The sequence below is a fragment of the Schistocerca americana genome, chromosome 6 (genome assembly GCF_021461395.2).
Source record: "Schistocerca americana isolate TAMUIC-IGC-003095 chromosome 6, iqSchAmer2.1, whole genome shotgun sequence".
In the NCBI taxonomy this organism is placed as follows: domain Eukaryota; kingdom Metazoa; phylum Arthropoda; class Insecta; order Orthoptera; family Acrididae; genus Schistocerca; species Schistocerca americana.
Window position 1 is genome coordinate 388,925,964 of NC_060124.1, and position 24,830 is coordinate 388,950,793.

At 41.4% G+C, this 24,830-nt stretch overlaps 2 protein-coding genes across 6 annotated transcripts in view; both read left to right on the top strand.

Moving 5' to 3' along the window:
• Positions 1–4,920, top strand: part of LOC124619347 (UDP-glucose 4-epimerase) — a 109,493-nt gene extending 104,573 nt beyond the window's left edge. For both annotated transcript variants that reach the window (XM_047145666.1, XM_047145665.1), the window contains exon 8: positions 1,609–4,920. In XM_047145666.1, coding sequence (XP_047001622.1) covers positions 1,609–1,670 — 62 coding nt within the window. In that variant the 3' untranslated portion in view covers positions 1,671–4,920. The remainder of the gene's footprint in view (positions 1–1,608) is intronic.
• Positions 4,921–5,265: 345 nt separating this feature from the next.
• LOC124619344 (mesocentin-like) overlaps positions 5,266–24,830 on the top strand; it is a 628,722-nt gene continuing 609,157 nt past the window's right edge. For all 4 annotated transcript variants that reach the window (XM_047145661.1, XM_047145662.1, XM_047145663.1 and 1 more), the window contains exon 1: positions 5,266–5,399. The gene's annotated coding sequence lies outside the window, so the exon portion shown is untranslated. The remainder of the gene's footprint in view (positions 5,400–24,830) is intronic.

The following is a 24,830-nucleotide window of genomic DNA, read 5'->3' on the forward strand; positions in this document are numbered from 1 at the left end:
AAACGTCACTATAGATATTCGGATTTAGGTTACGACATGTTCGATGTGCCTGCCATCATTGACGATGACGTGGTGCAGACGAATACCAAAATTCCACATGACCCGCCGAAGTGCCGGAACATTGATGCTGTTGTTGGCCTCCTGAATGGCTGTTTTCAGCTCAGCAATGGTTTTGGGGTTATTGCTGTACATCTTGTACAGCACAAAAGGGAGTCGCATGTGTTCAAATTTGGAGAATCTTGCGGCCAATCGAGGTCCATGCCAGTAGCCTATGCATACCCCAGAGCCAGAATGCGGACTCCGAAGTGCTCATCCAGGAAATCTCGTGCTCTGATGGGGTCGAGCTACATCTTGCATGAATCACATCTTGTCGAAATCAGGATCACTGTGGGTAATGGGGATGAAATCATCTTCCAAAACCTTCAGGTACCTTTCAGTAGTCACAGTGCCATCAAGGAATATCACACCAATTATTCCATGACTGGGCAGTGCACAACACACAGTCACCCGTTGAGAGTGAAGAGACTTCTCGATCATGGAATGCTGATTTTTTTTGTTCCCCAAACGTGCCAATTTTGCTTATTGATTAACCCTTCCAAATGGGTGGGCTATGTTGCTAAACCAAACTGTATATGTGTATACTAATTCCCATCATGCCCCGCGGTCAACTGTGCAGTTTGAATGTACTAACACAACCGTTCAGAAATTATGATGGTTTTATTTCATATAGTTCATTAATTGTCACCCTGTAGAAGGGCCTAACAGGAAGAGAATTGAGGCCTAACAGGAAGAAAATTGAGAAGTGTAATTAATAACTAAGAAGAAAGAAAACTGGGTGAAACCAAAAATAGGGCGGGGGGGGGGGGGGGCAGGAAATTGAGATAAAAAAGCAAGCAAGCAAATAAATGACTAAATAATAAAATTCTACCAGTGGGTAGGAAGGAGGAGGATTGTTCATAGAATTTAAGTTCAGGAGTGTGGTGGAATGCAAGGATGTATCAGAGATCATAGTTTCCATCTCCATAATTAAGGATGGAAGTATCAAAATGTCATGTGGTGAAGCAGGCAATAAAGTCTCATGAATCATGCTGTACAACAGGCTCAGTAAGTGGGTACTGGGCTCAGTCTGGAAATATGTCATCTGAGAACAGTGTTACAGAGATTAGGAAGGCAATGAAAGGCATCAGTGAGTGATGTGGGAAGGGTATCTGGAGGGATGATTTCATTTAAAGGCTTGACCTGACAAAGTTGTAACCTTGGCAGAGTACTGTATCGAGGTCTGTTGGGGGAGAAAGGCACAAACTGCCCAAGATAATTGTTTGTGGACAAGGTGTGTGGGGTAGTTCAAGGAGAGAGAAACCTGGGAAAGATGTTTGTAAGATTCTTTCATCGGTTCAGTGTTGGAGGAGATACGTTCTCCATGGATGCGTAGACTGTTAGGAAGAAAGCATTTGATGTAGGAGTGACAGTTGAATTGATGAGCTGCAGCTGGTCAGTATTGCGTGTTCTTCGTAGCCATTTCAGAGTTTTTTTCACTATTCTCTATTTTAAAAAAGTAATTTGTTAGCAGTCAAGCACAGCCTGTCATTAGCACTTTGATTGTTGCAGGTGCAGACACATGGCGTTGGCAGTCACAGAATCCACATGGTTTTTCTTCGTCAGAACATTAGTTATGATAAAGGATGGTACCACCTTGAAGACTGTTCATAATTGCAACTGTGCATATTCAAAAATAATTGGAAGAAACCATTACCAGTAGTTCCAGTATTTATGTGCCCAATAATCTGTAATTTCAATGAAAGTAACATAATTTTTGTGTATGACACTGTGACATATGCAATGTTTTGCATTCATAAGCACCGTAGTCTTATTTTTATGAATTCATTATATCTGACTACTCCAAATTTGGTCCGCTTTCATACATTAGTGGTCAGTGTGGCTGCCTGCCACGCAGTGGACCCAGTTCAGTTCCTGGTATTGTCAGGGATTTTTTCTCAGTTGGAGGACTGGAACGGAGTCCACTCAGCCTCATGATGCCAATTGAAGAGCTACTTGTATGAGAAATAACAGCTCCAAGGCTTGCAGAGTTAACAATAACTGGAAAAGCAGTGTGTTGACCCCACACCCTTCATACTGCGTCCAGGTGATGCCATTGGCTGAGGTTGACACAGCAGTCGGTCCAAATTGGCCCATCTGAGGTTAGAATCACTGAGCTTTTCATTTGTTCCAAATTTGACAGGCATAAATTATTACTTCTTGTGCTTAATGATCTTGGATTTCAAATCTTTTCTTATCACATTATTTTATCGAGTTACACTCCCCCTCCCTGCCCCTCCAATGTGGGTGAATTTATGAAATGGGATGTGTGTGCATTACATTCAGTGCTGACGGATCACTTAAATACATATTTTAAAAAAGTATGTTTGCATCCCAAAAGTTTTGTTCAGATGACACTAGTAATTATTCATATTGTCCTACAGGAGTAAGACATTAAAATCTCTGTCAGTATTATTTTGATCTAAAGTGACAAAGGACACACACACACAGTGGTTAATGTTCCATAGATTAGTAACACAAGTGTAGGTTATCTACTTGCAGCTCGAACAATGAAACAAGCAGCTGCCCAATTTGTAATGTATTAGTAAACCAAACTGAAATTGTAAAGTATCAGTTTTATGCAAGGTATGTAACTTACGTAGCTGCTCAATACGATCCTCTCCATAAAGTGATCTGCATATTTAAAGAAAGACCAGTGGAACATTTGTCTTCATAGTGGATCACATAACCGAATACTTGGATAGAAGCACAATATAGTATTGTTTATAGGGCATAATTTCATGATAAACAATTGGAGGTACTCCAGAAGATGTTTGGAGGTATGTTGAAGTTTTGGAATAGGGATCAGCTGCAAAAAAATGTCCATTATTGTGATTTTGAGATTGAAGAAAATAATGTGTGCTAAACTTCAGAACTTTATTTGCATCCAGAGAATAAATTTTGTTACAGTTAAAGTATTTTATACATAATTAATCTGATTGTATTAATACAAGCTTTGTACTCGGTTGCTGATTTTCCATTCACATACATGTTTGCTATTTTGAATAGTGTGCAGAGTTGAATTCTTTTAATCAGTTACACATAATAAGTTAAGGAAAAAAAAGTGAGACCTGTCTCTGTGATCAACTTTCTGAATAGAACAAGGTGTCGAAATTGTCTATAGCACCCATACTTGGGTCAAATACTAGATTTTCCCTCTTATTTTTGTATTCTGTAAGAACAAGCTGACTTGAGATTATGTTAGCTGTCATTGTAGCAGGTCATCGAAAGAGTTGCAGACTTCAAAGTGGAATTGCGTAGATAAAAGATATACTCACCAAACGGTGACAGACGAAAACATATATAAAGATTAAGTGTGGTGCAGCCTCCAACAATTTGTCTTTCTTTCTCATCCCGTCTGGTAAGTTGCCTCTGACATGGGGTTCTGGGCAACTTTTCTGAACTCTTCCCATTTCCTAAACCTCGCCAGCCAGTCCTTTTTCTTCATCCCTCTTCCTTCCTCTTCAACCCTTCTACCAGTAACTGCTGGCTCCAAAAGCTTGCACATTTGCTTACCCTTTATATATGTTGCCTCCTGCTGCTGCTGCTTGGTAAGTAGCTTCTTTATCTATCCAATTTTAATATATTTTGAAAAATTTATTATTTTCATTGCTAGACTTCAAAGTTAACATTTTATTAGAGATTGTTCCCTTTTCTTGCATTTTTATTGTCATAGATCATCTTTTAGATTAAAACACTTGCCAACAGACGAAATGAAGATATGAAACATAAAGAGGAAAAAACATAAGTTGTCTTATATGGTAGGAGGTGGGAAATAAGGCTGTGACATAATGCATACTGCAAATATTTCATCTCCAAATAGAATATTATTGCTTTGTTCAGTTAAAGAGAGATCTTGGTGTTGAATAGAAAATTAACATTCTGCTAGAATCGTGTAAATAGTCTGTTCTCTTAATTATTGGCTATAAAATCAGTGGGAGAAACGTCCATTATTTTTACAAAAACCTGCCAAATTGTAATAAAGATTATATTTCATAACATGTTACTTTTAGATTAGTGCAGAATTAATTCACAAAAACTACACTTACTCTGTCAAAATGTTATTACTATGTTTGCTTGGAAGAATTTGGCACAATGCAGAAAGAAACCAGTCCATTCTAATGTGTTTTCCTTTGATACTCATCAAATGTGACTAATTTCAAATTAGGACATATGGATTCATGATTCACAATTGTCTGAGTTTTCACAACTGTGGATGTAACTAAACCAAACATTCATAAGTCTAATGACGTACACTGAAAGTCCTTTTCAAGCATTCACTTTCAAAAAGTGTGTCTTATTGTCTGTTCTTTATAATTATCTTTAATAGTTTTGTAATGTGAATGCCATGCAATTCTCACCTAAGTACAAATCACATAGAGTATGGTAAGCAATCTTTTACACTTAGTGTTCCAAACTGTGCTGCAGATTTCTGTTTATTGAAACAGAATTCGATCCTAGTCGTCCTTGCATGCAATTGTGTTATGCAAAATAAAGCTTTAAATGTTGTTGTGTGATGTATATTAATTATTTTGTTATGTCATCGGTTTGTGTGCCCTAACAGCAGCAACCAAATCGAAATATGTTCCTTATTTGAATATGTACAGTTTTGTGATTTGCAATTTTATTGATCAATGAAGTCGTTGCAGTGGACCGGTAGTACAATATTTGGTTGTTTATATTTGTGTATATTGACATCTACCGACGTCTTATGAACGTTGGAGAATATGAAACATGTATAATTCCTATTTTACGGCCAGTTGTATAAAAAAAAAACAACACTGTAACTGTTTTTAGATGGTGTGGTGCAGTAAATATTATTTTGTGGGCCTTGTGTTCTTTTATTATGATTTATTTAAACCCTCATACGACGTCTTTTACCAGTTATATTGTCTCCATTCTATCAACGTGGGGCACAATGCAGAAATAGTGGATGACGTCAGTTTGCGTGATTGTGGACGGTACCATCTGCACAGGCGCAGTGATCGCGTGGAATTTTAATGTCGAAATGTAGTACGGGTAATTCTTTGATTGTATTGCTGACGACGTGTGTGTTTAAAGCGCGAATCTGTTAATTGACATTAGAGGTAAGTTAGTTTATTGATAGCATCCATGAAAGATGGTTTTACATTTTGTGAAAGTTTGAAAATTGCACGATGCAGCGGATGAACATTTTGTGCTGCGGCAGCGAGTGGCGTCCGTGTTCGTGCCCAACCCATCGGCGAGCTAGTGATCAAAGTTGGCGGTTGTGTCAGAACTCTGTTTTTGTTGTTGTTTGATGGAGATTTCGACTATCAATTAAGGTAACTACCATTTTTATTTAATTTAACGTTAGTTTTCAGCAAACTGTTACATTGCGACGCTTTTAATATAATAATATTCAAGGTGTAAGTACGAACAGCGGTTTGTTTTGATGCGTTTGAATGGAATGTAAAAGGCTCATTTGTGTTGAATAAATTAAACTAACCACGTAGCGTGATAAACAAAAATAACGCTTCAACGGAGTGTCATTAAATAAATGAACGAAGTGTGGAATGTCATTAAGTAACAAAATATAAACATCAGGTACCGGACAGCGGCTTTCCTCCCAGACTGTTAACTGAGGTGCACCTCATTCGAAACATGTAAACATCATTCAGAATTTTATTTTATGCTGTAAGAAGCGTGTGACCTGAATAAAAATATTTGATACAGTATTTTCACTCCATGTGACGTATGTATATGTGGAACCATCAATGCAATATCAGTTTGTGTTGAGGTAATTTTCTGTTAAATGCTTATTGAAACTAAACTAAATTTTTGAAAGGAAAAGTGCTTATTACCGATGGGTAGCACAGCCCCCTTCCCTGCGTTAATTGTGTGTATCATGCAATGATCGAAAATTGACAGCGCAACGTATCTACAGATTTAATACGTACAAGAAATCAAACTGACTTGTTACTACTACTCTAGTATGCAACAAAACAACTGCATTTTTGAGTATGAGCTAAGGTGAACATAATTGATTCACAATGGACTTACAGTTAAACATGAAGCTGCACCTGTTTAGTGCAAACCGACCCAAGCGTCATACAGATTGGCGCGAAACCTATAGGGCAAATTATATAAGCACATCGACGTACACATTAATGAGTACTACATGATTATGGATTACAGTTGTGGTCTCATACAGAGATGTAGCAGATCATTTATTTGTAGATGCTGTAAACTGATTTCTCAGTGATGACATTGCCTTGCAAAAACACAGATTTTGTCCTTTTATTGAATCATGTTGCCAAATATAACAACTGTTATCCATAAAAAGGAAAAATACTGTAAATAATACAGATTTCTTTGAGAAAACTGTGATGTATATTATTTTGTTGTGTTTTTAAATTTGGGAAAGAACTCACAAATGCTTACAATATGTAGACTGTATATAGGGAAAGGATCGCCTTGAGAGGAACTAGTTACTCGATAAACATCGTCAAAAAAATGAAGTCATGATCTGTACGTAGTATTTCTACTCTTTAGTATGACAACCATTTCTTTTATATTTGTTGAGTGTCAGTGGATGTCAGACTAAAAGGCAAAAAGTCCGGGGGACCAGGGGTGAATCCTAAGTCGGCCTTGGAATATTTTCCGTCACATATCGCTTCTTGGGCCACTGGTGGTGATTTAGTAATATGAATAATTTGAAGCTCCACCGACGTTCAGTATCCATGTTAAACTGTTTTTATTTGTGTAGTTAAGTCTGTTTTAGTGGGAGGAGGAAGGCAATGGCTTACTGTCCCCACGAAAACCATGTTTAGTAAGCACTTTGCTTTTCAAAATGGCTCTGAGCACTATGGGACTCAACTGCTGAGGTCATTAGTCCCCTAGAACTTAGAACTAGTTAAACCTAACTAACCTAAAGGACATCACAAACATCCATGCCCGAGGCAGGATTCGAACCAGCGGTCTTGCGGTTCCAGACTGCAGCGCCTTTAACCGCACGGCCACTTCGGCCGGCTTTGCTTTTCAAAGCAACCTTCAGGTTAACGACAGATTTACGTGAAACCCCATGCTAGTTGTTATATTATAAATACAATTGGTCGTTTTGCACTGAACAATACACATAGGCGACTTGGTAAATTCGGCGGGTCTCAGTTTTCTTACAGTTAAATCTTGGAGGTAAAGAAAAGTTAGTAAATTCAAAGCCTTATCCCGTAACGGTATTTTCACAAAATTCAAAGGCTTATTATTCCGTACCGGCATTTCCACAAGTTGTATTTCGGCTCGGGATGTGACGTTTGAAATGACAGCTTGTGACACAACGCCGCATGTGCGGCATTTCTGCAGCATTACGCGCTGTGACCCAGCAACCGTGATCAAAGCCGTGACCTTTGGCGCAGGGGAGTGTTCGCTGTCGCCAGTGACATCATCCTGGATTGGGGTCATATCACTCGTATTCCATCAAGGGCAGTACTGCAGGTGCCTACTGATTTTAGTTGTTACAAGGTATTGGTTGGGTTCAGCGGTTGAGTAATCTAAATAAAAACTTAGACACGTAGCAATGTTTTTTTTCCGAAATACGTCGAAGCAGACTATGGGATTATACTCATAACGAATCGATCGTCAGTTTTGGTTTGTTGCGTAATTATGTGTACCGTGACTACATGACTCATTAGGAAATACGACAGAATTTTTACGTCTTTACGTTTTCAACGTTATTTAAGAAGTACATTTTTAGAGTTTGTACATTTAGAGAAATGTTGACTGGAACACACGTTATGAAATACTGTAGGTGGCAGGGATAAAATACAGGGAGCAAAAGGCCATCTACAACTTGTGTAGAAACTAGACGTGAGCGTCAAAAGGGCACGAAAGAGAAGTGGTTGAGAAGGGAGAGTGGGTTGGAGATTATTCCCTGTGTTATTCAATTTGTGGACTGAGCAGTCAGTAAAGGAAACAGAAGAAATGTTGCCATTCTGTCAGAGACTGCAGTGGACTTGGAACATCAGTTGACTGTAATGGATAGTGTCATGAAAAGAGGTTATAAGATGAACATCAACAAAAGTGAAAGAATGGTAATGGAATGGTTAAGTCATATGCAGCTGAGGGAATTTGGTTTAGAATTGAAACGCTGAAAGTAGTTTATATGTTGTGCTGAAAATGATCAATGTAGACAGGATACAAGGTCAAGTAAAGCACTTCTGGAAAACTTGTTAAAATTGAGTATAAGAATAAGTTTTAGGAGTCTTTCCTGAAGATATTTTTCTGAGTATAGTGTTGTATGGAAGTGGCACATGCTTGATAAGTGGTATAGACAGGAGGAGAATTGAAGCACTTGAAATTTCTTGCTACAGCAGAATGCTGAAGGTGAGGAGGTACTGAGTCAAATTGAGGAATAAAAAACCGTTATGGCACAACCTGAGTAAAAGTAGTGATCGGTTGATAAGGACACGTCCCGAGTCACCAAGAAATAGCCAATTTGGTAACGGACGAAGGAGGGGGGGGGGGGGGGCAAGGCTTGCTACAGTAGAACAGTGACAAGTGATATATATTGCAGTGGTTAGGTAGAGCAATTTTTTTTTTTTCCACATGTGGGAACAGTGCAGAGTCACAAGGAGCCAGGTCTGGATTGCAAGGAGGGTGCTCAAGAAGTCTTAGTCCTGTTCGCCACAAATATTCACCACATGCTTTAGCGCCGTTGTTATGATGGATGTACCAAATGCTCATTCTTGACGTCGATCGCACGTTCTTCAAAGATTGGAAGACTGGGCAGAGACAGCTCAGTGCACCACTTTTCTGTGACAGCCTTCTGTGTGCCCAAAACAGCGCTCTCCACAATTCCGTTGCATTTGAAAAAAAAAGACAGCTATCATTTTCTTCTTTACTGATCGGGATTTTCTGACAGCTACGGGTGTGTCGTCATCTTCAAAGATTCAACCTTGTCTTGAGTCAGAGGACCCCAAGTCTCGTCAACTATCACGATATTATTCACTTACTGAGATTGCCCCTTAGAAGACTTCTTTAACATCTCCCTGCATCAAGTCTCACGCCGTGTCATCTGCTCTTCCGTCAGTCTATGCAGAGACCCAGAGACAACAAAGTTTCTTTATTTGCAAATGATCATGCAGAACAGAACGAATTGCTGGTGCATTTAGTCCTAAGGTATCCTCTGTCTTGCCTAGTAAGGCGGCACGGGTCTCCTACGCTCTGTAAAGAAGTCTGGGACTCATCATCATCCTCTGTCTGCTTGCAGATCACTTGCCTGTCTTCGTGTAGCATTTTCCTCGCGGCATCAATATTTTCCTCCCTAACTGATGATCGTGGCCTTCCCATCGTCCAGAGTGAAATTTTCTCTTTAAGAGTTCACTCTACCATCTGAATATAGTTGTACGATGTGGACACACATCACAGAGTGCAAGAGTCATTTCTTCAAAGCAGTGGTTTATGTTTAAACCATGCGCAAAGTTGCACCGCAAAACTGCCCAAATCTCACTCTGTGACCACGATGCCATAGCAAGCACTTCCAACTAACCCTGCTAGTGAACGACTGCGGCCACGGCTCAGCGGCTACAATGCAAGTATGATGTATTATCAGAACACAGCAACAGTCACCCTCCTGCGACTCATTGTTGCGTCGTATTGCAAAACTTTCCTAGTAACCTTTGTATTTATATTGCTGGGTGTTAGCCGCAGTTGCGTAACCCCATGTTGTTAAAGTAATCAAAATAGTTACGTATCCTTGTCCTCAAACAAAGCTCTCTCATGGTGAGAATTTTACTGTCTCACTTCTTTTCTCTTTCTGGATTTACATCCTTTTGCCAAAAGAAGAATGATTCATCATCTTGTCTCCCGTTATTTTTTTATCTCCGTAAATAATAGAGCAGTTTGTCATGCTTGAAAAAGGATGTAATGCTGTATTTTTTGTTTTTGAAGTTGCAGGTCTCCATGACGTAACGCGAACACTTGGAAGTCTAATGCTGTAATGTTTTCCTCATCGTGCAGACGATGCAGCTGAATGCTTGGTTTCTGATTCATTTTCTTCCAGCGTGTTTGTAAGCACATACGTATATCCCGAAGCAAAATTTTGTTTGTCTAAGAAAAATAGCCTGTTTACCAAATGAATACATGTTAATTGCATTATTTGAGGCAAAGCTGCAGTCGATATTTGAGAGCACTGAGATGAGAAGGAAGGGCACGGTGAAATTCTTATGCTCTCGATCCCCTGGAGCTATGGTCGCCAAACTTATAAGTGAACTACCGTGCCGTTTATAAATCCTGTTGTGGGCTACTAAAAGAAAGTAGAACAGAAATAAGTGTTTTTTAAAAGATCTGACATTTGTTTGTTATTAAACTTACATTTCTAGTAAATATGAAATGAATTTTAATTTAACTGTAAATAGGAAAAAATTCTGATTCAATTGTACGTAAGAAAGAAATTGAAGTGCAGTTAATGATTTCAATACAGATATAAGAACAGATTTTTTTATCATAATTGTTTACTCGTTTCTGTCAGCAGCAAGTTATTTTGATGTTACGGGAGTAGGTAGTGGCTGCCATTCAAATACAGTTGTCCAAATGTCCGCCAGTCGCCGGCCGCGGTGGTCTAGCGGTTCTAGGCGCTCAGTCCGGAACCGCGCGACTGCTACGTCGCAGGTTCGAATCCTGCCTCGGGCATGGAAGTGTGTGATGTCCTTAGGTTAGTTAGGTTTAAGTAGTTCTAAGTTCTAGGGGACTGATGACCACAGATGTTAAGTCCCATAGAGCTCAGAGCCATTTGAACCATTTTGTCCGCCAGTCAGTCTGTACTGTATTTATTATAAATTTCATACTAGAAAAGGAAACCTCACACACATGTAAAGCTGAAAACTGCGTTCATTTTCAGTCGAACCTGGACCAAAATTAGGTTGGTTTTTTTTTCTTTAGGAACAAGAGGTTAAATATGTTCAGAGCTTGAAGAAAGAAATTTGAATCATTTTGAAAATCAGCCAGTACCAGCTTCACTGCAGAATTGCCTTCTTGAAAATCAAATTACTGCATGACAAAAGTAGCGAACTCTTCAGCATCAGACTCCATAAAAGTGATTATTGGAAGTTCTTCCTGCAGAAGCAAAAAGGGCGTAGGCTTAGCGTCTGGGGCGTCGCTCATCCGGTGCACGGTTCGTCGATACGGCAAAGCATGTGTGATCTGTCTCTCACAATAACCATTCTGACGAAAGATGACCTCAAGATGGGCCAAATCGACTGACAAACTAACATGGCCCGAGATGACGTGGGCTCTCCGAACCAAGATATAAGTACCGCTTCATGTTCAGCGGGATGGTGACAACTGCCTGTAGATATGCCAGTGTAAGTAGGCTTCCTGTAAACCCAACGTGCCATCAACTTCCTCCTGACCAACACATCAAAGAAGGGAAGGCGGCCATCCTTTCTTCCTCCAAATAGTTGAGTGGAGGTGCTCTAAAAAGTCGTTCACAGTGCCATGAGGCCAAACTACGAAAGTATTGTCTACATATATGTAAAAACTCGAAGGTTTCAAAACCGCCGACTCCAAGGAACTTTCCCATAAACTGATTGGCAATAATAGGTGACGACGGGCTTCCCATGGAAGTCCACCTGTCTGCTCATAGCACTGGTCATTAAATAAAGGGTAAGTGGAAATTGCCGGCCGGAGTGGCCGTGCGGTTCTAGGCGCTACAGTCTGGAGCCGGGCGACCGCTACGGTCGCAGGTTCGAATCCTGCCTCGGGCATGGATGTGTGTGATGTCCTTAGGTTAGTTAGGTTTAATTAGTTGTAAGTTCTAGGCGACTGATGACCTCGGAAGTAAAGTCGCATAGTGCTCAGAGCCATTTTTAAGTGGAAATTAACACATAGGTTCGTTAATGCAACACCAAACGTGATAAGCCGTAACGAATTAGACAGAGAAACGCGAGTAAAGAGAGAGAGAGAGAGAGAGAGGGGCCAAATCAAAACTTACTAGAATACCAGTCAAACTGTACGTCTCGGCTGTTTCTTCTGTTTAACATTCTACTTTTGGCGGTTCTACGTATCTGTTCTGCAGAAATATTAAAGCACTGTCGAGTTGTCAGTTTTCTCAGCGCACAGGTGTTAAGCTTGGTTCAAAATGGCTCTGAACACTATGGGACTCAACATGTGAGGTCATCAGTTCCCTAGAACTTAGAACTACTTAAACCTAACTAACCTAAGGACAACACGCACATCCATGCCCGAGGCAGGATTCGAACCTGCGACCCTAGCGGTCGCGCGGTTCCAGACAACCGCCTAGAACCGCTCGGCCACACCGGCCGGCGTTAAGTTTGGATGGTGCCATTATTGATCCCATGACACCAGAAGTGTTTGTTTACTGTGTGGTCAAAATTTAGTTATCAACTTAATATCATTCCATTTTAGGCTTAATTAGTGTTTTCATTTACTTTCAATGTTATTATGGCTTTGAGCTTGTGAGGAAAACATTAGAAGCACATCAAGGTAGCGGCGCAAATGATCTTGAAGATGAAAATGACCCTGTTGACATTAAACTTCTTACGAACAAAGCTGTGACTAGTGAATCAGATACTGAAGAGAGAAATGAATAAAGAGAGAAGACATCTAGTAGCAGAAGCAGGTATAAGTAGTCCCCTATTGAGCCTCTAAGGAATGTGAGAACACCAGTCCACAATTTGATCATGAAAGTTTCTACACTGAAAGTCACTACAAGAAGATTAGGAGACTGGTGCAGTCCGTTGGAAGCGTGGGAATGTTGATTTACCAGACATACGTTAGATTTGTAGAAGATATTTCCCAAATATGTTGATCAGTGAGTGTGGAGAGAAGAACTTGGATGAATGTTGAGTATTGGTGAAACATTGTGTTTCTGTTCGTATGTACCATTCCATTATATGCCGCTAATTTTTCACACCCAATTCGTTCATCTTACATCAGTCTATCACTGTTTCATGTTATTTCTTAATGCAGTACACTAGTTTGAATTTTTGTGTTCCATTTCGATTGACTGTTATGCAGGATTAGGTACACTTGTTTTCCTTTTGTGATTTATTTTGAGTTTTTTATGTTAAAATGTTTTGTTTTCTAATTTTTGTACGAGGGATTACCCAAAAAACCGTGATTAGTTTTTAAAACCTATATATTTTCAAATTGTTTACAAAACAACCTTATCCCCTTTAGAATACTCTCCATTCCATTTAATACATTTGTCCCATCGGTGCTTCCACTGCTTCGAAACATTTTTTTGTACTCGTCTTTAGAAATGGCTTACAGCTCCTCCCTCCTCCTCCTCCTCCTCCTACTTCTTCTTCTTCTTCTTCTTCTTGGCTTCTTTAGTGTTGTCAAATCGGTGTCCTTTCATGCCCCTTTTCAGCGTAGAAATAAAGTCGTATGGAACCATGTCAGGTGAGTAAGGTGCGTGGGGCGGCGGAACCATACCATTTTTAACCAAAACCTGTCCAGCAGAGATGGCTGCGTGTGCAGGTGCGTTGTCGTGGTGGAAGAAGTCTCCTGTCTGCCACAAATCCTGTCCTTTTGACGAACTCTGTTGCGCAATCTTCTTAAAACTTCCAGATAAAAGGTGAGCACAGGCTCTAATGTTTTCAATATTTTCGTCGATTCGGGCAGTTGATGGACGTGCAAAACGGGGTTTGTCATCAATCGACGTGTCGCCATTTTCAAATCGAGCAAACCACTCGTATACTTGAGTTATTCCCATAGCGTTATCTTGGTAAGCTGTTTTCAACTTTAAAACAGTTTCAGCAACATTATTACCGACTTAAAAAAAAAAAAAAAAACAAAAAAAAAAAAAAACAGAATTTCACAGCTGCACGTTGTGCACTCAAACCTGCCATCATAAAAAACGAAACAGAGCTAGCAAAAATTATCACTGTGTAAGAGCAGAAAGTCAGGTGGACAACACAGGCGGCACTGACCTGGCATTGAGGTGCGCTATACGCGCCTAGCGGCAGAAATGCGTACTACACACAAGCCCCGCTCACCGCAATGTTTTTCCGGTTTTTTGTATGAATCAATGTCTGTGGTGGAAGTAAAATAGACCACTTTCCACGGAAAAAAGTTGTATCCTTTCGGACCCCACACCGCCATTTATGCTCCAAAGGAGTCATAACTCCCTAGGGGATTAACAGTCGCTCTCTAACTGAACTCAACAATGAACAAAACGCTACGGTAGCGATACTGCAGCTGGATTGTGGTTTGTCTTCGTATTTTCTATGTATGAGACATGTTCAGAAACTCAAGTGTACTAGACTTTCATTTTTTAAAGAAAAAGTCTATTGAAAAAAATTACAGGATATTGCAGATACAACTGTTGACTATTTCCACATAATTGCCATCCCTTTCAGTGCATTTGGTGATCCGTGGCATAAGCTTCTGTATGCCTCGAGCTCTCCCTCCAGCTCCTTCCCCCACTTCAGAACGTTTTTCTGCACCTCCTCGTCGGTTGAAAATTTAATTCCACTCGCGCGTGTCTTCATGAAGGTGGAAATATAACCTGAAGGCAGGGGATGGTTCAAAACATTCCAGCCGAATGAGTCCAAGAGCGCCTTGGTGCCTAAGAGTGTGAGGACGAGCGTTGTCGTGCAACAAGCACACACGCGTCTACAGAATTCCCCTCCTTTTGTTTTCAGTGCCCCTTTTGAGTTTTTTTAGGGTCTCTCAATATCGTTGTGCATTCATGATGTCACCCTGACGCAGAAATTTGATCAGAATGAAGCTTTTTTGATTCCAAAACATTGAGCCTATGATTATTTTTGCTCAAAATTATGGTTGAGTATTTGGCGGATGGGGAATTGGTGTGACGCTACTGTACGACTGTCTTTTTGTCTAAGTCGTGTAATGAGCCACCCACGTTTCATCTCCAGTTACAGTACAGTTCAGAAAATCCTCGCCTTCCAATACTCGAGGCGCTCAAGAAAATCGCGGGCGCTATTCACTCGACTTTTCTTTTTCTGCTGCTGCGCTGTCAGCTGTTTGGGACCCATCTTGCGCACATTTTCCGGTATCCCAACGTTTCAGTGAGTGACTCATATTAGAGTGTTCCGGAGAGTTGTGAAAACATAGCAAAAATTTCATCCACTGTCAATAAGTGGTGTTCACGAACAGTTTCCACGGTTTTTTGCACCAACTCACCACCCGAAATGAAAGGTCATCCTCCCCTCTGTTCGTCATGAATACTTGTTCCGTCTCCACGAAGCTCCCTACGCCACTTGAACAACACACTTGTTCTGTTCATAACAGCTTCGCCGTAAACCGTTTTGATTCGCGAAAAAAAATTCGGAAAATGTTAATCCCGCGAATAGGAAGCAGATCCCAGCACGCGGCTCGCACTGGGCGAGATTTCTTACCGACATCTTTCACGCAGCTGGACGCTACAACATGAGGTTACGTACTACCGTGTCCCTGCAATGCTCAGCTCACTCTGGTCAGGGAATCTGCCTCTACCACTCAGTGTTGCCAATCGTCAAAAAACCGTAGCCCGTTAATGGTCACAGTACACTTACTTTCTGAACGTGCCTCGTATGTCATCAGCTTGAACAGTTTCCAGCCCCAGGCTGGGTCTGTTTGGAATATAAGCCTCGTCATCTGGTCCTGTTTTCCTACCATCTGTCATGTGTTCACTGTGGTCATGTCGTCGCCCTTGTTTAAACACACTCCTCTTGGTTTTTCCTTCTCATCTCCATTTTATGTATCTTCTTGGGAGTCCTCTTGTTTTCCATTCTCATTAAGGGACCATACCATTTTAGAATAGATGTTTGTAACCTGCTCTGCAAGGGTTACTCATTCACTATTTCCTTTACCCTTTCGTTCCTCTTCCAGTCTGTCCTTGGCACTTCTATCCCACTTTTGAGAAACTTTCACATGCTGGTAATCTGCTTACATCTCTTTTCTTCTTTGCCCATGTTTCAGATGCATAGGTCGGTATTGGGTTGTAGAAACGTCTGTATATTACTTCTTTGCTTTTTTTGTGGGACATCTTTGTTCCAGGCTAGGCTGCCTGTCTGTCACATTCACTGACCTCTCATTTCTTCCATTTTACTCTATCAGACTTCCCAAGTACTTGACACTTTGCACCTTTCTCAAACTGCTCACCTTCCATCCTTATTCCACTAGTTGTCGTTGTAACCAGGATCTCAGGTTCCATACTGTCTCAAGAGTTTCTTCCCAAGCATCCAGCTGTTCCTGAACCTCCGCTCCCTGTTTTCCCACATCAAGACCATTGCTTTCATCTTATCTGCTCCAGTTTTTATGCAAACTTAGTCATTATCTCGTATAAGACCACAGTGAAGAGGAGAGGTGACCATGCCCCACATGTTTGCTGGAGCCATTCCGTCCTTTCATTTCCCACTTATACACAGCTCAAACTTCCACAGTATATGTCCTCCACTGTGCTTGTAGTCTTTTTTTTTCCACTGCCTTCTTTTCTAGTGCTTCCCAGACCTTTCTTCTACAGAGGCTATCAAATGCCTTTTCCGTATCGCGAAAGGCCATCGTAGTGGTGTTCCTGGAGCTACCTTGATGCAAATATGAGGTTGACCTCCCAGCTCTGAAGCTATGTATTACTCTCTCGTATATACATTTTTTTTAAATTAAGTCTACCGAAAATATAAGTGCCGATAGAGGTCTCTCGACGCCCAGGGACCTGGACTATCTGGCCAATGCACAAATCCAGTTCTTGCGATACCGACTTACGTACTAGCAAGAACTAATCATCTTAATGATGTACTCGTCCTAAAAATAAAAATAAGAAAAGAATGTGGAATTGTTTCATTTCGTAGCCGTATCTCTTGTGAATGTATCAGATGAAGGGACTGTTTCTCTTTGGGAAATGAAGGACGACAATTTAAAGCGAGTGTACGGGCTGTATAGCGCCGTCCCTCGGTCCCGCTTTTCGAATCAACTGCGCCGGAGCGTCGCTTTTGAAAAGAGACACGCCACAGCTGGTCGCCAGGGACGGCAGCCTCCGCCTCGCCGCTTATTGTATGGGGCCCCGTCCCCCTCACTGTACCTTCGCCAAGCTTAAAGTTATTCCGCCGCACCAGGGTTCAAGGTGCGACAGCACCGCCCATCTCAATGAATGAAACAGGCGTGGGAACGTCTGTCGCTGCTAGAACTATCAAACGGCCTGTGTTACACTGCATAGCGTTAACTTGCAATGTTAGTTGATCTCCTGTCACTACCGATATCCGCAAACTACTGATTTCTTATTTTAGAAGAACAGGTAGAATCACTATTTAATTGGATAAAGAAACACTCTTTTACAGTTGAAGAGTGAAAATGGTAAACATTGTAACTGCCAAATCGCACGTTTGGCAACAGAGTGAAGAAAAACAGTGTATATCTGTTTCTGCTTGACTGACTTGTATCCAAAAAATTCAGAAGCTATTCCGAAACCATAGGCTGTTCACCGTATCACTGCAAACAATAATGAGACATATTAAAAAATAAATATATATTCCTGACATTACCAGAAGGAGAGCGTTCTGTAATATAATGAACTCCGTAAAAACTCCAAGCAGCCAGGTACACTAATAATGCGTTTATCTGGATGACCGGTTTCGATAAGATTATCTTACCATCGTCGGATTTGCAAGGACAGAACCAGATTGACAGGGTAATGATGTTACAAAAGGTGTAACCGAAAACAGTTGGCGTGTCCATATACAGGGTGTTACAAAAAGGTACGGCCAAACTTTCAGGAAATATTCCTCACACACAAATAAAGAAAAGATGTCATGTGCACATGTGTCCGGAAACGCTTAATTTCCATGTTAGAGCTCATTTTAGTTTCGTCAGTATGTACTGTACTTCCTCGATTCACCGCCAGTTGGCCCAATTGAAGGAAGGTAATGTTGACTTCGGTGCTTGTGTTGACATGTGACTCATTGCTCTACAGTACTAGCATCAAGCACATCAGTACGTAGCCTCAACAGGTTAGTGTTCATCACGAACGTGGTTTTGCAGTCAGTGCAATGTTTACAAATGCGGAGTTGGCAGATGCCCATTTGATGTATGGATGAGCACGGGGCAATAGCCGTGGCGCGGTACGTTTGTATCGAGACAGATTTCCAGAAAGAAGGTGTCCCGACAGGAAGACGTTCGAAGCAATTGATCGGCGTCTTAGGGAGCACGGAACATTCCAGCCTATGACTCGCGACTGGGGAAGACCTAGAACGACGAGGACACCTGCAATGGACGAGGCAATTCTGCGTGCAGTTGACGATAACCCTAATGTCAGCGTCAGAGAAGTTGCTGCTGTACAAGGTAACGTTGACCACGTCACTGTATGGAGAGTGCTACGGGAGAACCAGTTGTTTCCGTACCATGTACAGCGTGTGCAGGCACTATCAGCAGCTGATTGGCCTCCACGGGTACAGTTCTGCAAATGGTTCATCCAACAATGTGTCAATCCTCATTTCAGTGCAAATGTTCTCTTTACGGATGAGGTTTCATTCCAACGTGATCAAATTGTTAATTTTCACAATCAACATGTTTGGGCTGACGAGAATCCGCACGCAATTGTGCAATCACGTCATCAACACAGATTTTCTGTGAACGCTTGGGCAGGTGATGTCTTGATTGGGCCCCATGTTCTTCCACTTACGCTCAATGGAGCACGTTATCATGATTTCATAAGTGATACTCTACCTGTGATGCTAGAACATGTGCCTTTACAAGTGCGACACAACATGTGGTTCATGCACGATGGAGCTCCTGCTCATTTCAGTCGAAGTTTTCGTACGCTTCACAACAACAGATTCGGTGACCGATGGATTGGTAGAGGTGGATCAATTCCATGGCCTCCACGCTCTCCTGACCTCAACCCTCTGGACTTTCACTTATGGGGGCGTTTGAAAGCTCTTGTCTACGCAACCCCGGTACCGAATGTAGAGACTCTTCGTGCTCGTATTGTGGACGGCTGTGATACAATACGCCATTCTCCAGAGCTGCATCAGCGCATCAGGGATTCCATGCGACGGAGGGTGGATGCATGTATCCTCGCTAACTGAGTACATTTTGAACATTTCCTGTAACAAAGTGTTCGAAGTCACGCTGGTACGTTCTGTTGCTATGTGTTTCCATTCCATGATTAATGTGATTTGAAGAGAAGTAATAAAATGAGCTCTAACATGAAAAGTAAGCGTTTCCGGACACATGTCTTCATGACATATTTTCTTTCTTTGTGTGTGAGGAATGTTTCCTGAAAGTTTGGCCGTACCTTTTTGTAACACCCTGTATAGGGAAAAGTTGCATACCTTCAACTTTACAATCCACTCAATGTCCGCCACCTGCACTTTGTATCGTGTTATATCACATCGTGGGCTACAAGCAGTGGCGCCTCAACGCCCGCTCAGCGAACGTACGAGCCCCCGCAGCAGCCGCCGCCCCGTTCATGCTCTCATGCTGACCGCTGTTCATCGGCGACAAAGGCCGGAATTTTCACGCCAGTATCGCAAATGGACGTCCACTCAGTGGCGACAGATGGCTTTTTTCAGATGAATCACGTTTTATGCCCCATCGGACATATGGCCGTTAGCGTGTACCGCGTGAAATGTCCGAAAGAAAAAGGAGTCCACGGCGGAGGAGGGAGTGTTATGGTCTGGGGAATGCACTCGTGGCATTCTCTGGATGACCTCGTCGTTCTGGAATGCAAATTGGATGAACGCAAAGTATGCATCTACCCTTAGGGGCCATATGCACCCCTACATGCAAGTTTTTTTCCTCGGCACGGTAGCATCTACCAGGAGGACAATGAACGTGTCACACTGCTCGCAGTGTACGTGCGTGGCTTGAAGAGCACCAAGATGAGTTTGCCGTACTCCCGTGGCCAACAGACTCCCCGGATTTGAAACCAGTCTTCAATATGTGGGACCAACTCGCTCGAGCTGTCGCCATTGATCCTCAGCCGAGAAACTTTGCGCAGCTGGCCACGGCCCTGGAGTCGTCATGGCCCCATATCCCTGCCGATACCATGCAGAACTTCATTGACTGTCTTCCTGCACTGCAAGAGGTGGTTATTCAGGCTTTTTAACAGGCGGCCAAAGTAATGTGAAAGGACAGTGTAAATGACAGTAAAATGTTCCAGTATAATCGTAATAATATGATTACATCAGCGGTTATTACAGTGCTTTTGCTTTTATTGACGTACACCCCTTACCGCCCCTCTCGGATGTGCGCTTGGTAGAGCTGCACGTGTCCTCACGTGATAGCGATTGCTTTTCGGCGATGGGACCGGTTGGTAGGACATGTTCTGAGGCATCAGGGGATCACCAGTTTAGCATTGGAGGGCAGCGTGGAGGGTAAAAATCGTAGAGGGAGACCAAGAGATGAATACACTAAGCAGATTCAGAAGGATGTAGGTTGCAGTAAGTACTGGGAGATGAAGAAGCTTGCACAGGATAGAGTAGCATGGAGAGCTGCATCCAACCAGTCTCAGGACTGAAGACCAAAGCAACATACACACACACACACACACACACACACACACACACACACACACATATATATATATATATATATATATATATATATGCGCATCGCGTAGAGGTTTCCTGTTGGAACTCGGAGAGCTTAAGTTCCAAGAAGAGTCGGCCAACATATCATTTGCTCTCCCACAGACCTGGCGCACGACGAGAAAATCAAGGAAATTAAGAGGTCCTGCGATCCGCGTCGTTCTTTGCACGCGCTGTTCGTGAATGGAACAGGAAATGGGGGAAAAGATATCGGTAGTAGAGATACCTCCACCACATATCGTAAGGTGGATTGTGGAGTGTAGATGTAGATGACCAGCCAAGTTGTTTTCGCATATCATTGGCTGGCTTAAAGCCTTTAGGTATTTATCCTTCTGTTCAGTTTAGTAAGTCACGGTTGAATTATCTATGGAAGAATGAAGCGATTGGTTGATGCTGAACAGGGCGAAGATAAACTTTAATCACGGGAAATGCAGGAACGTGAGCAACAATATTCACCGTGCAACTTACCTTCGAAAGAAGGTAGGTTGAAGAAAGACAAACCAATATTTGTAACTTTTGTGTATTCAGGAAAAAACTTTTGGAAACGTGTATGGAATACACTGTTTCAAATTCTCAAAGATTAGAGATAATATACTGGGAGCGAAAGGTTATCCTCAAATTGTACAACGAACAGTCTGCAGTCCGTCAGGGACCTGAAAGGGCCGCAGAAATTGGAACAGGTGTGTGGTCTGTCTGCTGTAATACTCAGTTTGTACAGAGAACAAGCAGTAAAAGAAACCATAGAGATATTAGGTTTGCGGAAGATACTGTGATTCTGCCAGAGACAGTAAAGGACTTGGAAGCTCAATTTAACGCAGTGGATAGTGAACTGAAAAAATGTTACAAGATGAAGATCGTTAAAAATAAAGGAAAGTTAATGAACTGCAATCGAATTAAATCAGGTGATACCAAGGGAATTGGATTAGGCAATGAGGCGCAAAAGTAGTTAGCAAATTTTTCTATTTGATTTGTGAGGAACATATGTCGGTAAAAGTATAGAAGATCTAAAGCAAGAAAAGTTCGTGCAAAAAAGAGAAATGTATTGACACTGAATATAAAAATTAAGTGGTAGGAAATCTTTTCTGGCAGTATTTGTCAGGTATGTTGCGGATGTGAGACGAGGACGATAGATAGTACAGACAAAAACGAAATAAAAGAATTTAAAATTCTGTGTTACAGTAAAATGCTGGATATTAGATAGGTGATCGGATAATCAATAAGGAGGTACTGAATCGAATCAGGAAAATTTATAGGTTGACTAAAAGAAGTGGTCGCGTGATAGGAGACATCAGAGGCATCGAGGAATAGTTAGTTTAGTAATGTGGGAATTGAAGGAGATAAAAACTGTACAGGGAGGTTAAGGCTTGACTATAGTAAGCAAGTTCAGTTAAATCTATGTCGCAGTAGCCACGGAGAGATTAAAGTGGTTTGTACGGGGAAGACTAATGTGGAGAGCTGCATTAAACCAGTTTCGTTCTGAAGATTGCAGCAGCCACATTCTGTTCATATAAAAGCCAGTGCTGCAGTATGATGTACTTACTTAAGTGCTTCACGCACGCGCAATTCTGATCGTAGACTGTCAACTTTCAAACATTCTCGGAAAAGTCGAATAAATCGCAGGTATCCGTGAACTGCCTCTGTACCACGATTATCTCCTGCACAGACCAATTGCTTTAGTGATCCTAGGGATAGTGGTTATCGCTGAAGCAACCGGTTTTGTGTTACACCGGTTCTTATCGTCTTCGTTTTAACCTGCCTGTTAAAACCGTTCGAAACAACCGGTTTCTGAAATTACTGATTTTCAATTTTTTATTACTATAAACATAAACTTCAAACAAAGATGGAAATGGATAGGTTTAAGTTAGATATAGTGAGAATTAGTGAAGTTCGGTAGGAAGTGGGAACAAGACTTCTGGTCATGTGAATACAGGGTTAAAAATACAAAATCAAATAAGGGCAATGCAGGAGTAGATTTAATAATGAATAAAAAAAATAGGAGCGCGGGTAAAATACTACTAACAGCATAGTGAACGCATTATTGTAGCCAAGATACACACGAAGCTCATACCCACGACAGTACAACAAGTTTATATGCCTAATCTATCCGCATATGATGATGAGAGTGAAGCAACATATGATGAGATAAAAGAAATTATTCAGATAGTGAAGGGAGACGAAAATTTAATAGTCATGGGGACTGGAATTCGATAGTAGGAAAAGGAAGAGAAGGAAAAATACTAGGTGAACACGGACAGGGGAAGAGGAAGCCACCTGGTAGAACTTTGCACAGAACACGATTTAATCATAGCTAATACTTGGTTTAAGAATCATGAAAGAAGACTGTATACGTGGAAGAGACACTGGAAGGTTTGAGATTGATTATATAATGGTATAACTAAGATTTCTTGACCTGAATTTAAATTGTAAGACATTTCCAGGGGCAGATGTGGACTCTGACCACAATTTATTGGTTATGAACTGTGGATTAAACTGAAGGAACCAGAGGTTGTAGAGAGTTTGGATGGGAGTATTAGGGAACGATTGACAATAACAGGGGAAAGCAATACAGCAGAAGAAGAATGGGTAGCTTTGATAGATAGTGAAGGCAGCAGAGGATCAAGTAGGTAAAAAGACGAAGGCTGGTAGGAATCCTTGGATAACAGAAGAGATATTGAATTTAACTGATACAAGGAGAAAATATAAAAATGCAGTAAATGAAGCAGGCGAAAGGGAATAAAGAAGTCTAAAAAATGATATTGACAGGAAGTGCAAAATGGCTAAGCAAGAATGGCTAGAGGACAAATATAAGGCTTTAGAAGCATATATCACTAGGGGACAGATAGTTGCCACCTACAGGAAAATTAAAGAGATCTTTGGAGAAAAGAGAACCATCTGTATGAATATCAAGCGTTCAGATGGAAAACCAGTACTAAGCAAAGAATGGATAGCAGAAAGGCGGAAGGTGTATATAGAGAATTGAAAAGCCTTAAGTCGAAAAAGGCCCCGGGAGTTGATGACGTTCCGTTTGAACTACTGATAGCCTAGGGAGAGCTAGTCGACAGAATTCTTCCATCTGTCGAGCACGATGTATGAGACAGGCGAAATATCCTCAGACTTAAAGAAGAATATAATAATTCCAATTCCAAGGAAAGCAGGTGCTGACAGGTGTGAAAATTACTCAACTATCAGTTTAATAAGTCATAGTTGCAAAATACTAACATGAATTCCTTACAGAAGAATGGAAAAACTGTTAGAAGCTGACCTCGGGGAAGATAAGTTTGGATTCTGGAGAAATGTAGGAACACGCTAGACAGTACTGACCTTACGACTTCTCATAGAAGGCAGGTTAAGGAAAGGCAGACCTACGTTTATTGCCTTTGTAGAACTAGAAAAAGCTTTTGACAGTGTGCACTGGAATACTCTTTCAAATTCTAAAGGTGTCAGGGATAAATTACAGCCAGCCGGTGTGGCCGAGCGGTTCTAGGCGCTTCAGTCCGGAACCGCGCGACCGCTACGGTCGCAGGTTCAAATCCTGCCTCGGGCATGGATGTGTGTGACGTCCTTAGGTTAGTTAGGTTTAAGTAGTTCTAAGTTCTAGGGGACTGATGACCTCAGATGTTAAGTCCCATAGTCCTCAGAGCCATTTTTGATAAATTAAAGGGAGCGAAAGACTACCTAGAACTTACATGCAAACCAAACGGTAGTTATAACAGTCGAGGAACATGAAAGGGGGGGGGGGGGGGGGCAACGATTGGAAAGGGAGTTAGACAGGGTTGTAGCCTATCCCAGTGTTATTCAATCTGTACTTGAGCAAACAATAAAGGAAACAAAAGAAACATTTTGAGTAGGAATTAAAGTTGGGGGAGAAGAAATAAAAACTTTGAGGTTTGCCGAAGACATTGTAATTCAGCCAGAGGCAGCAAAGACTTTGAAGAGCAGCTGAACGGAATGGACAGTGTCATGAAAGGAGGATATAAGATGAGCATCAACAAACGCATAACAAAGATAATCGAAAGTAATCAAATTAAATCAGATGGTGCTACCGGAATTAGATTAGGAAATCAGACACTTAAAATAGGAAATGAGTTTTGCTATTTGGGCAGCAAAATAACTGATGATGGCCGAAGTAGAGAGGATAGAAAATGTAGACTGGCAGTGGCAAGAAAAGCGCATCTCAAAAAGAGAAATTTGTAAAAAAAATGATGAAATGATAGTGTGGCATTGATG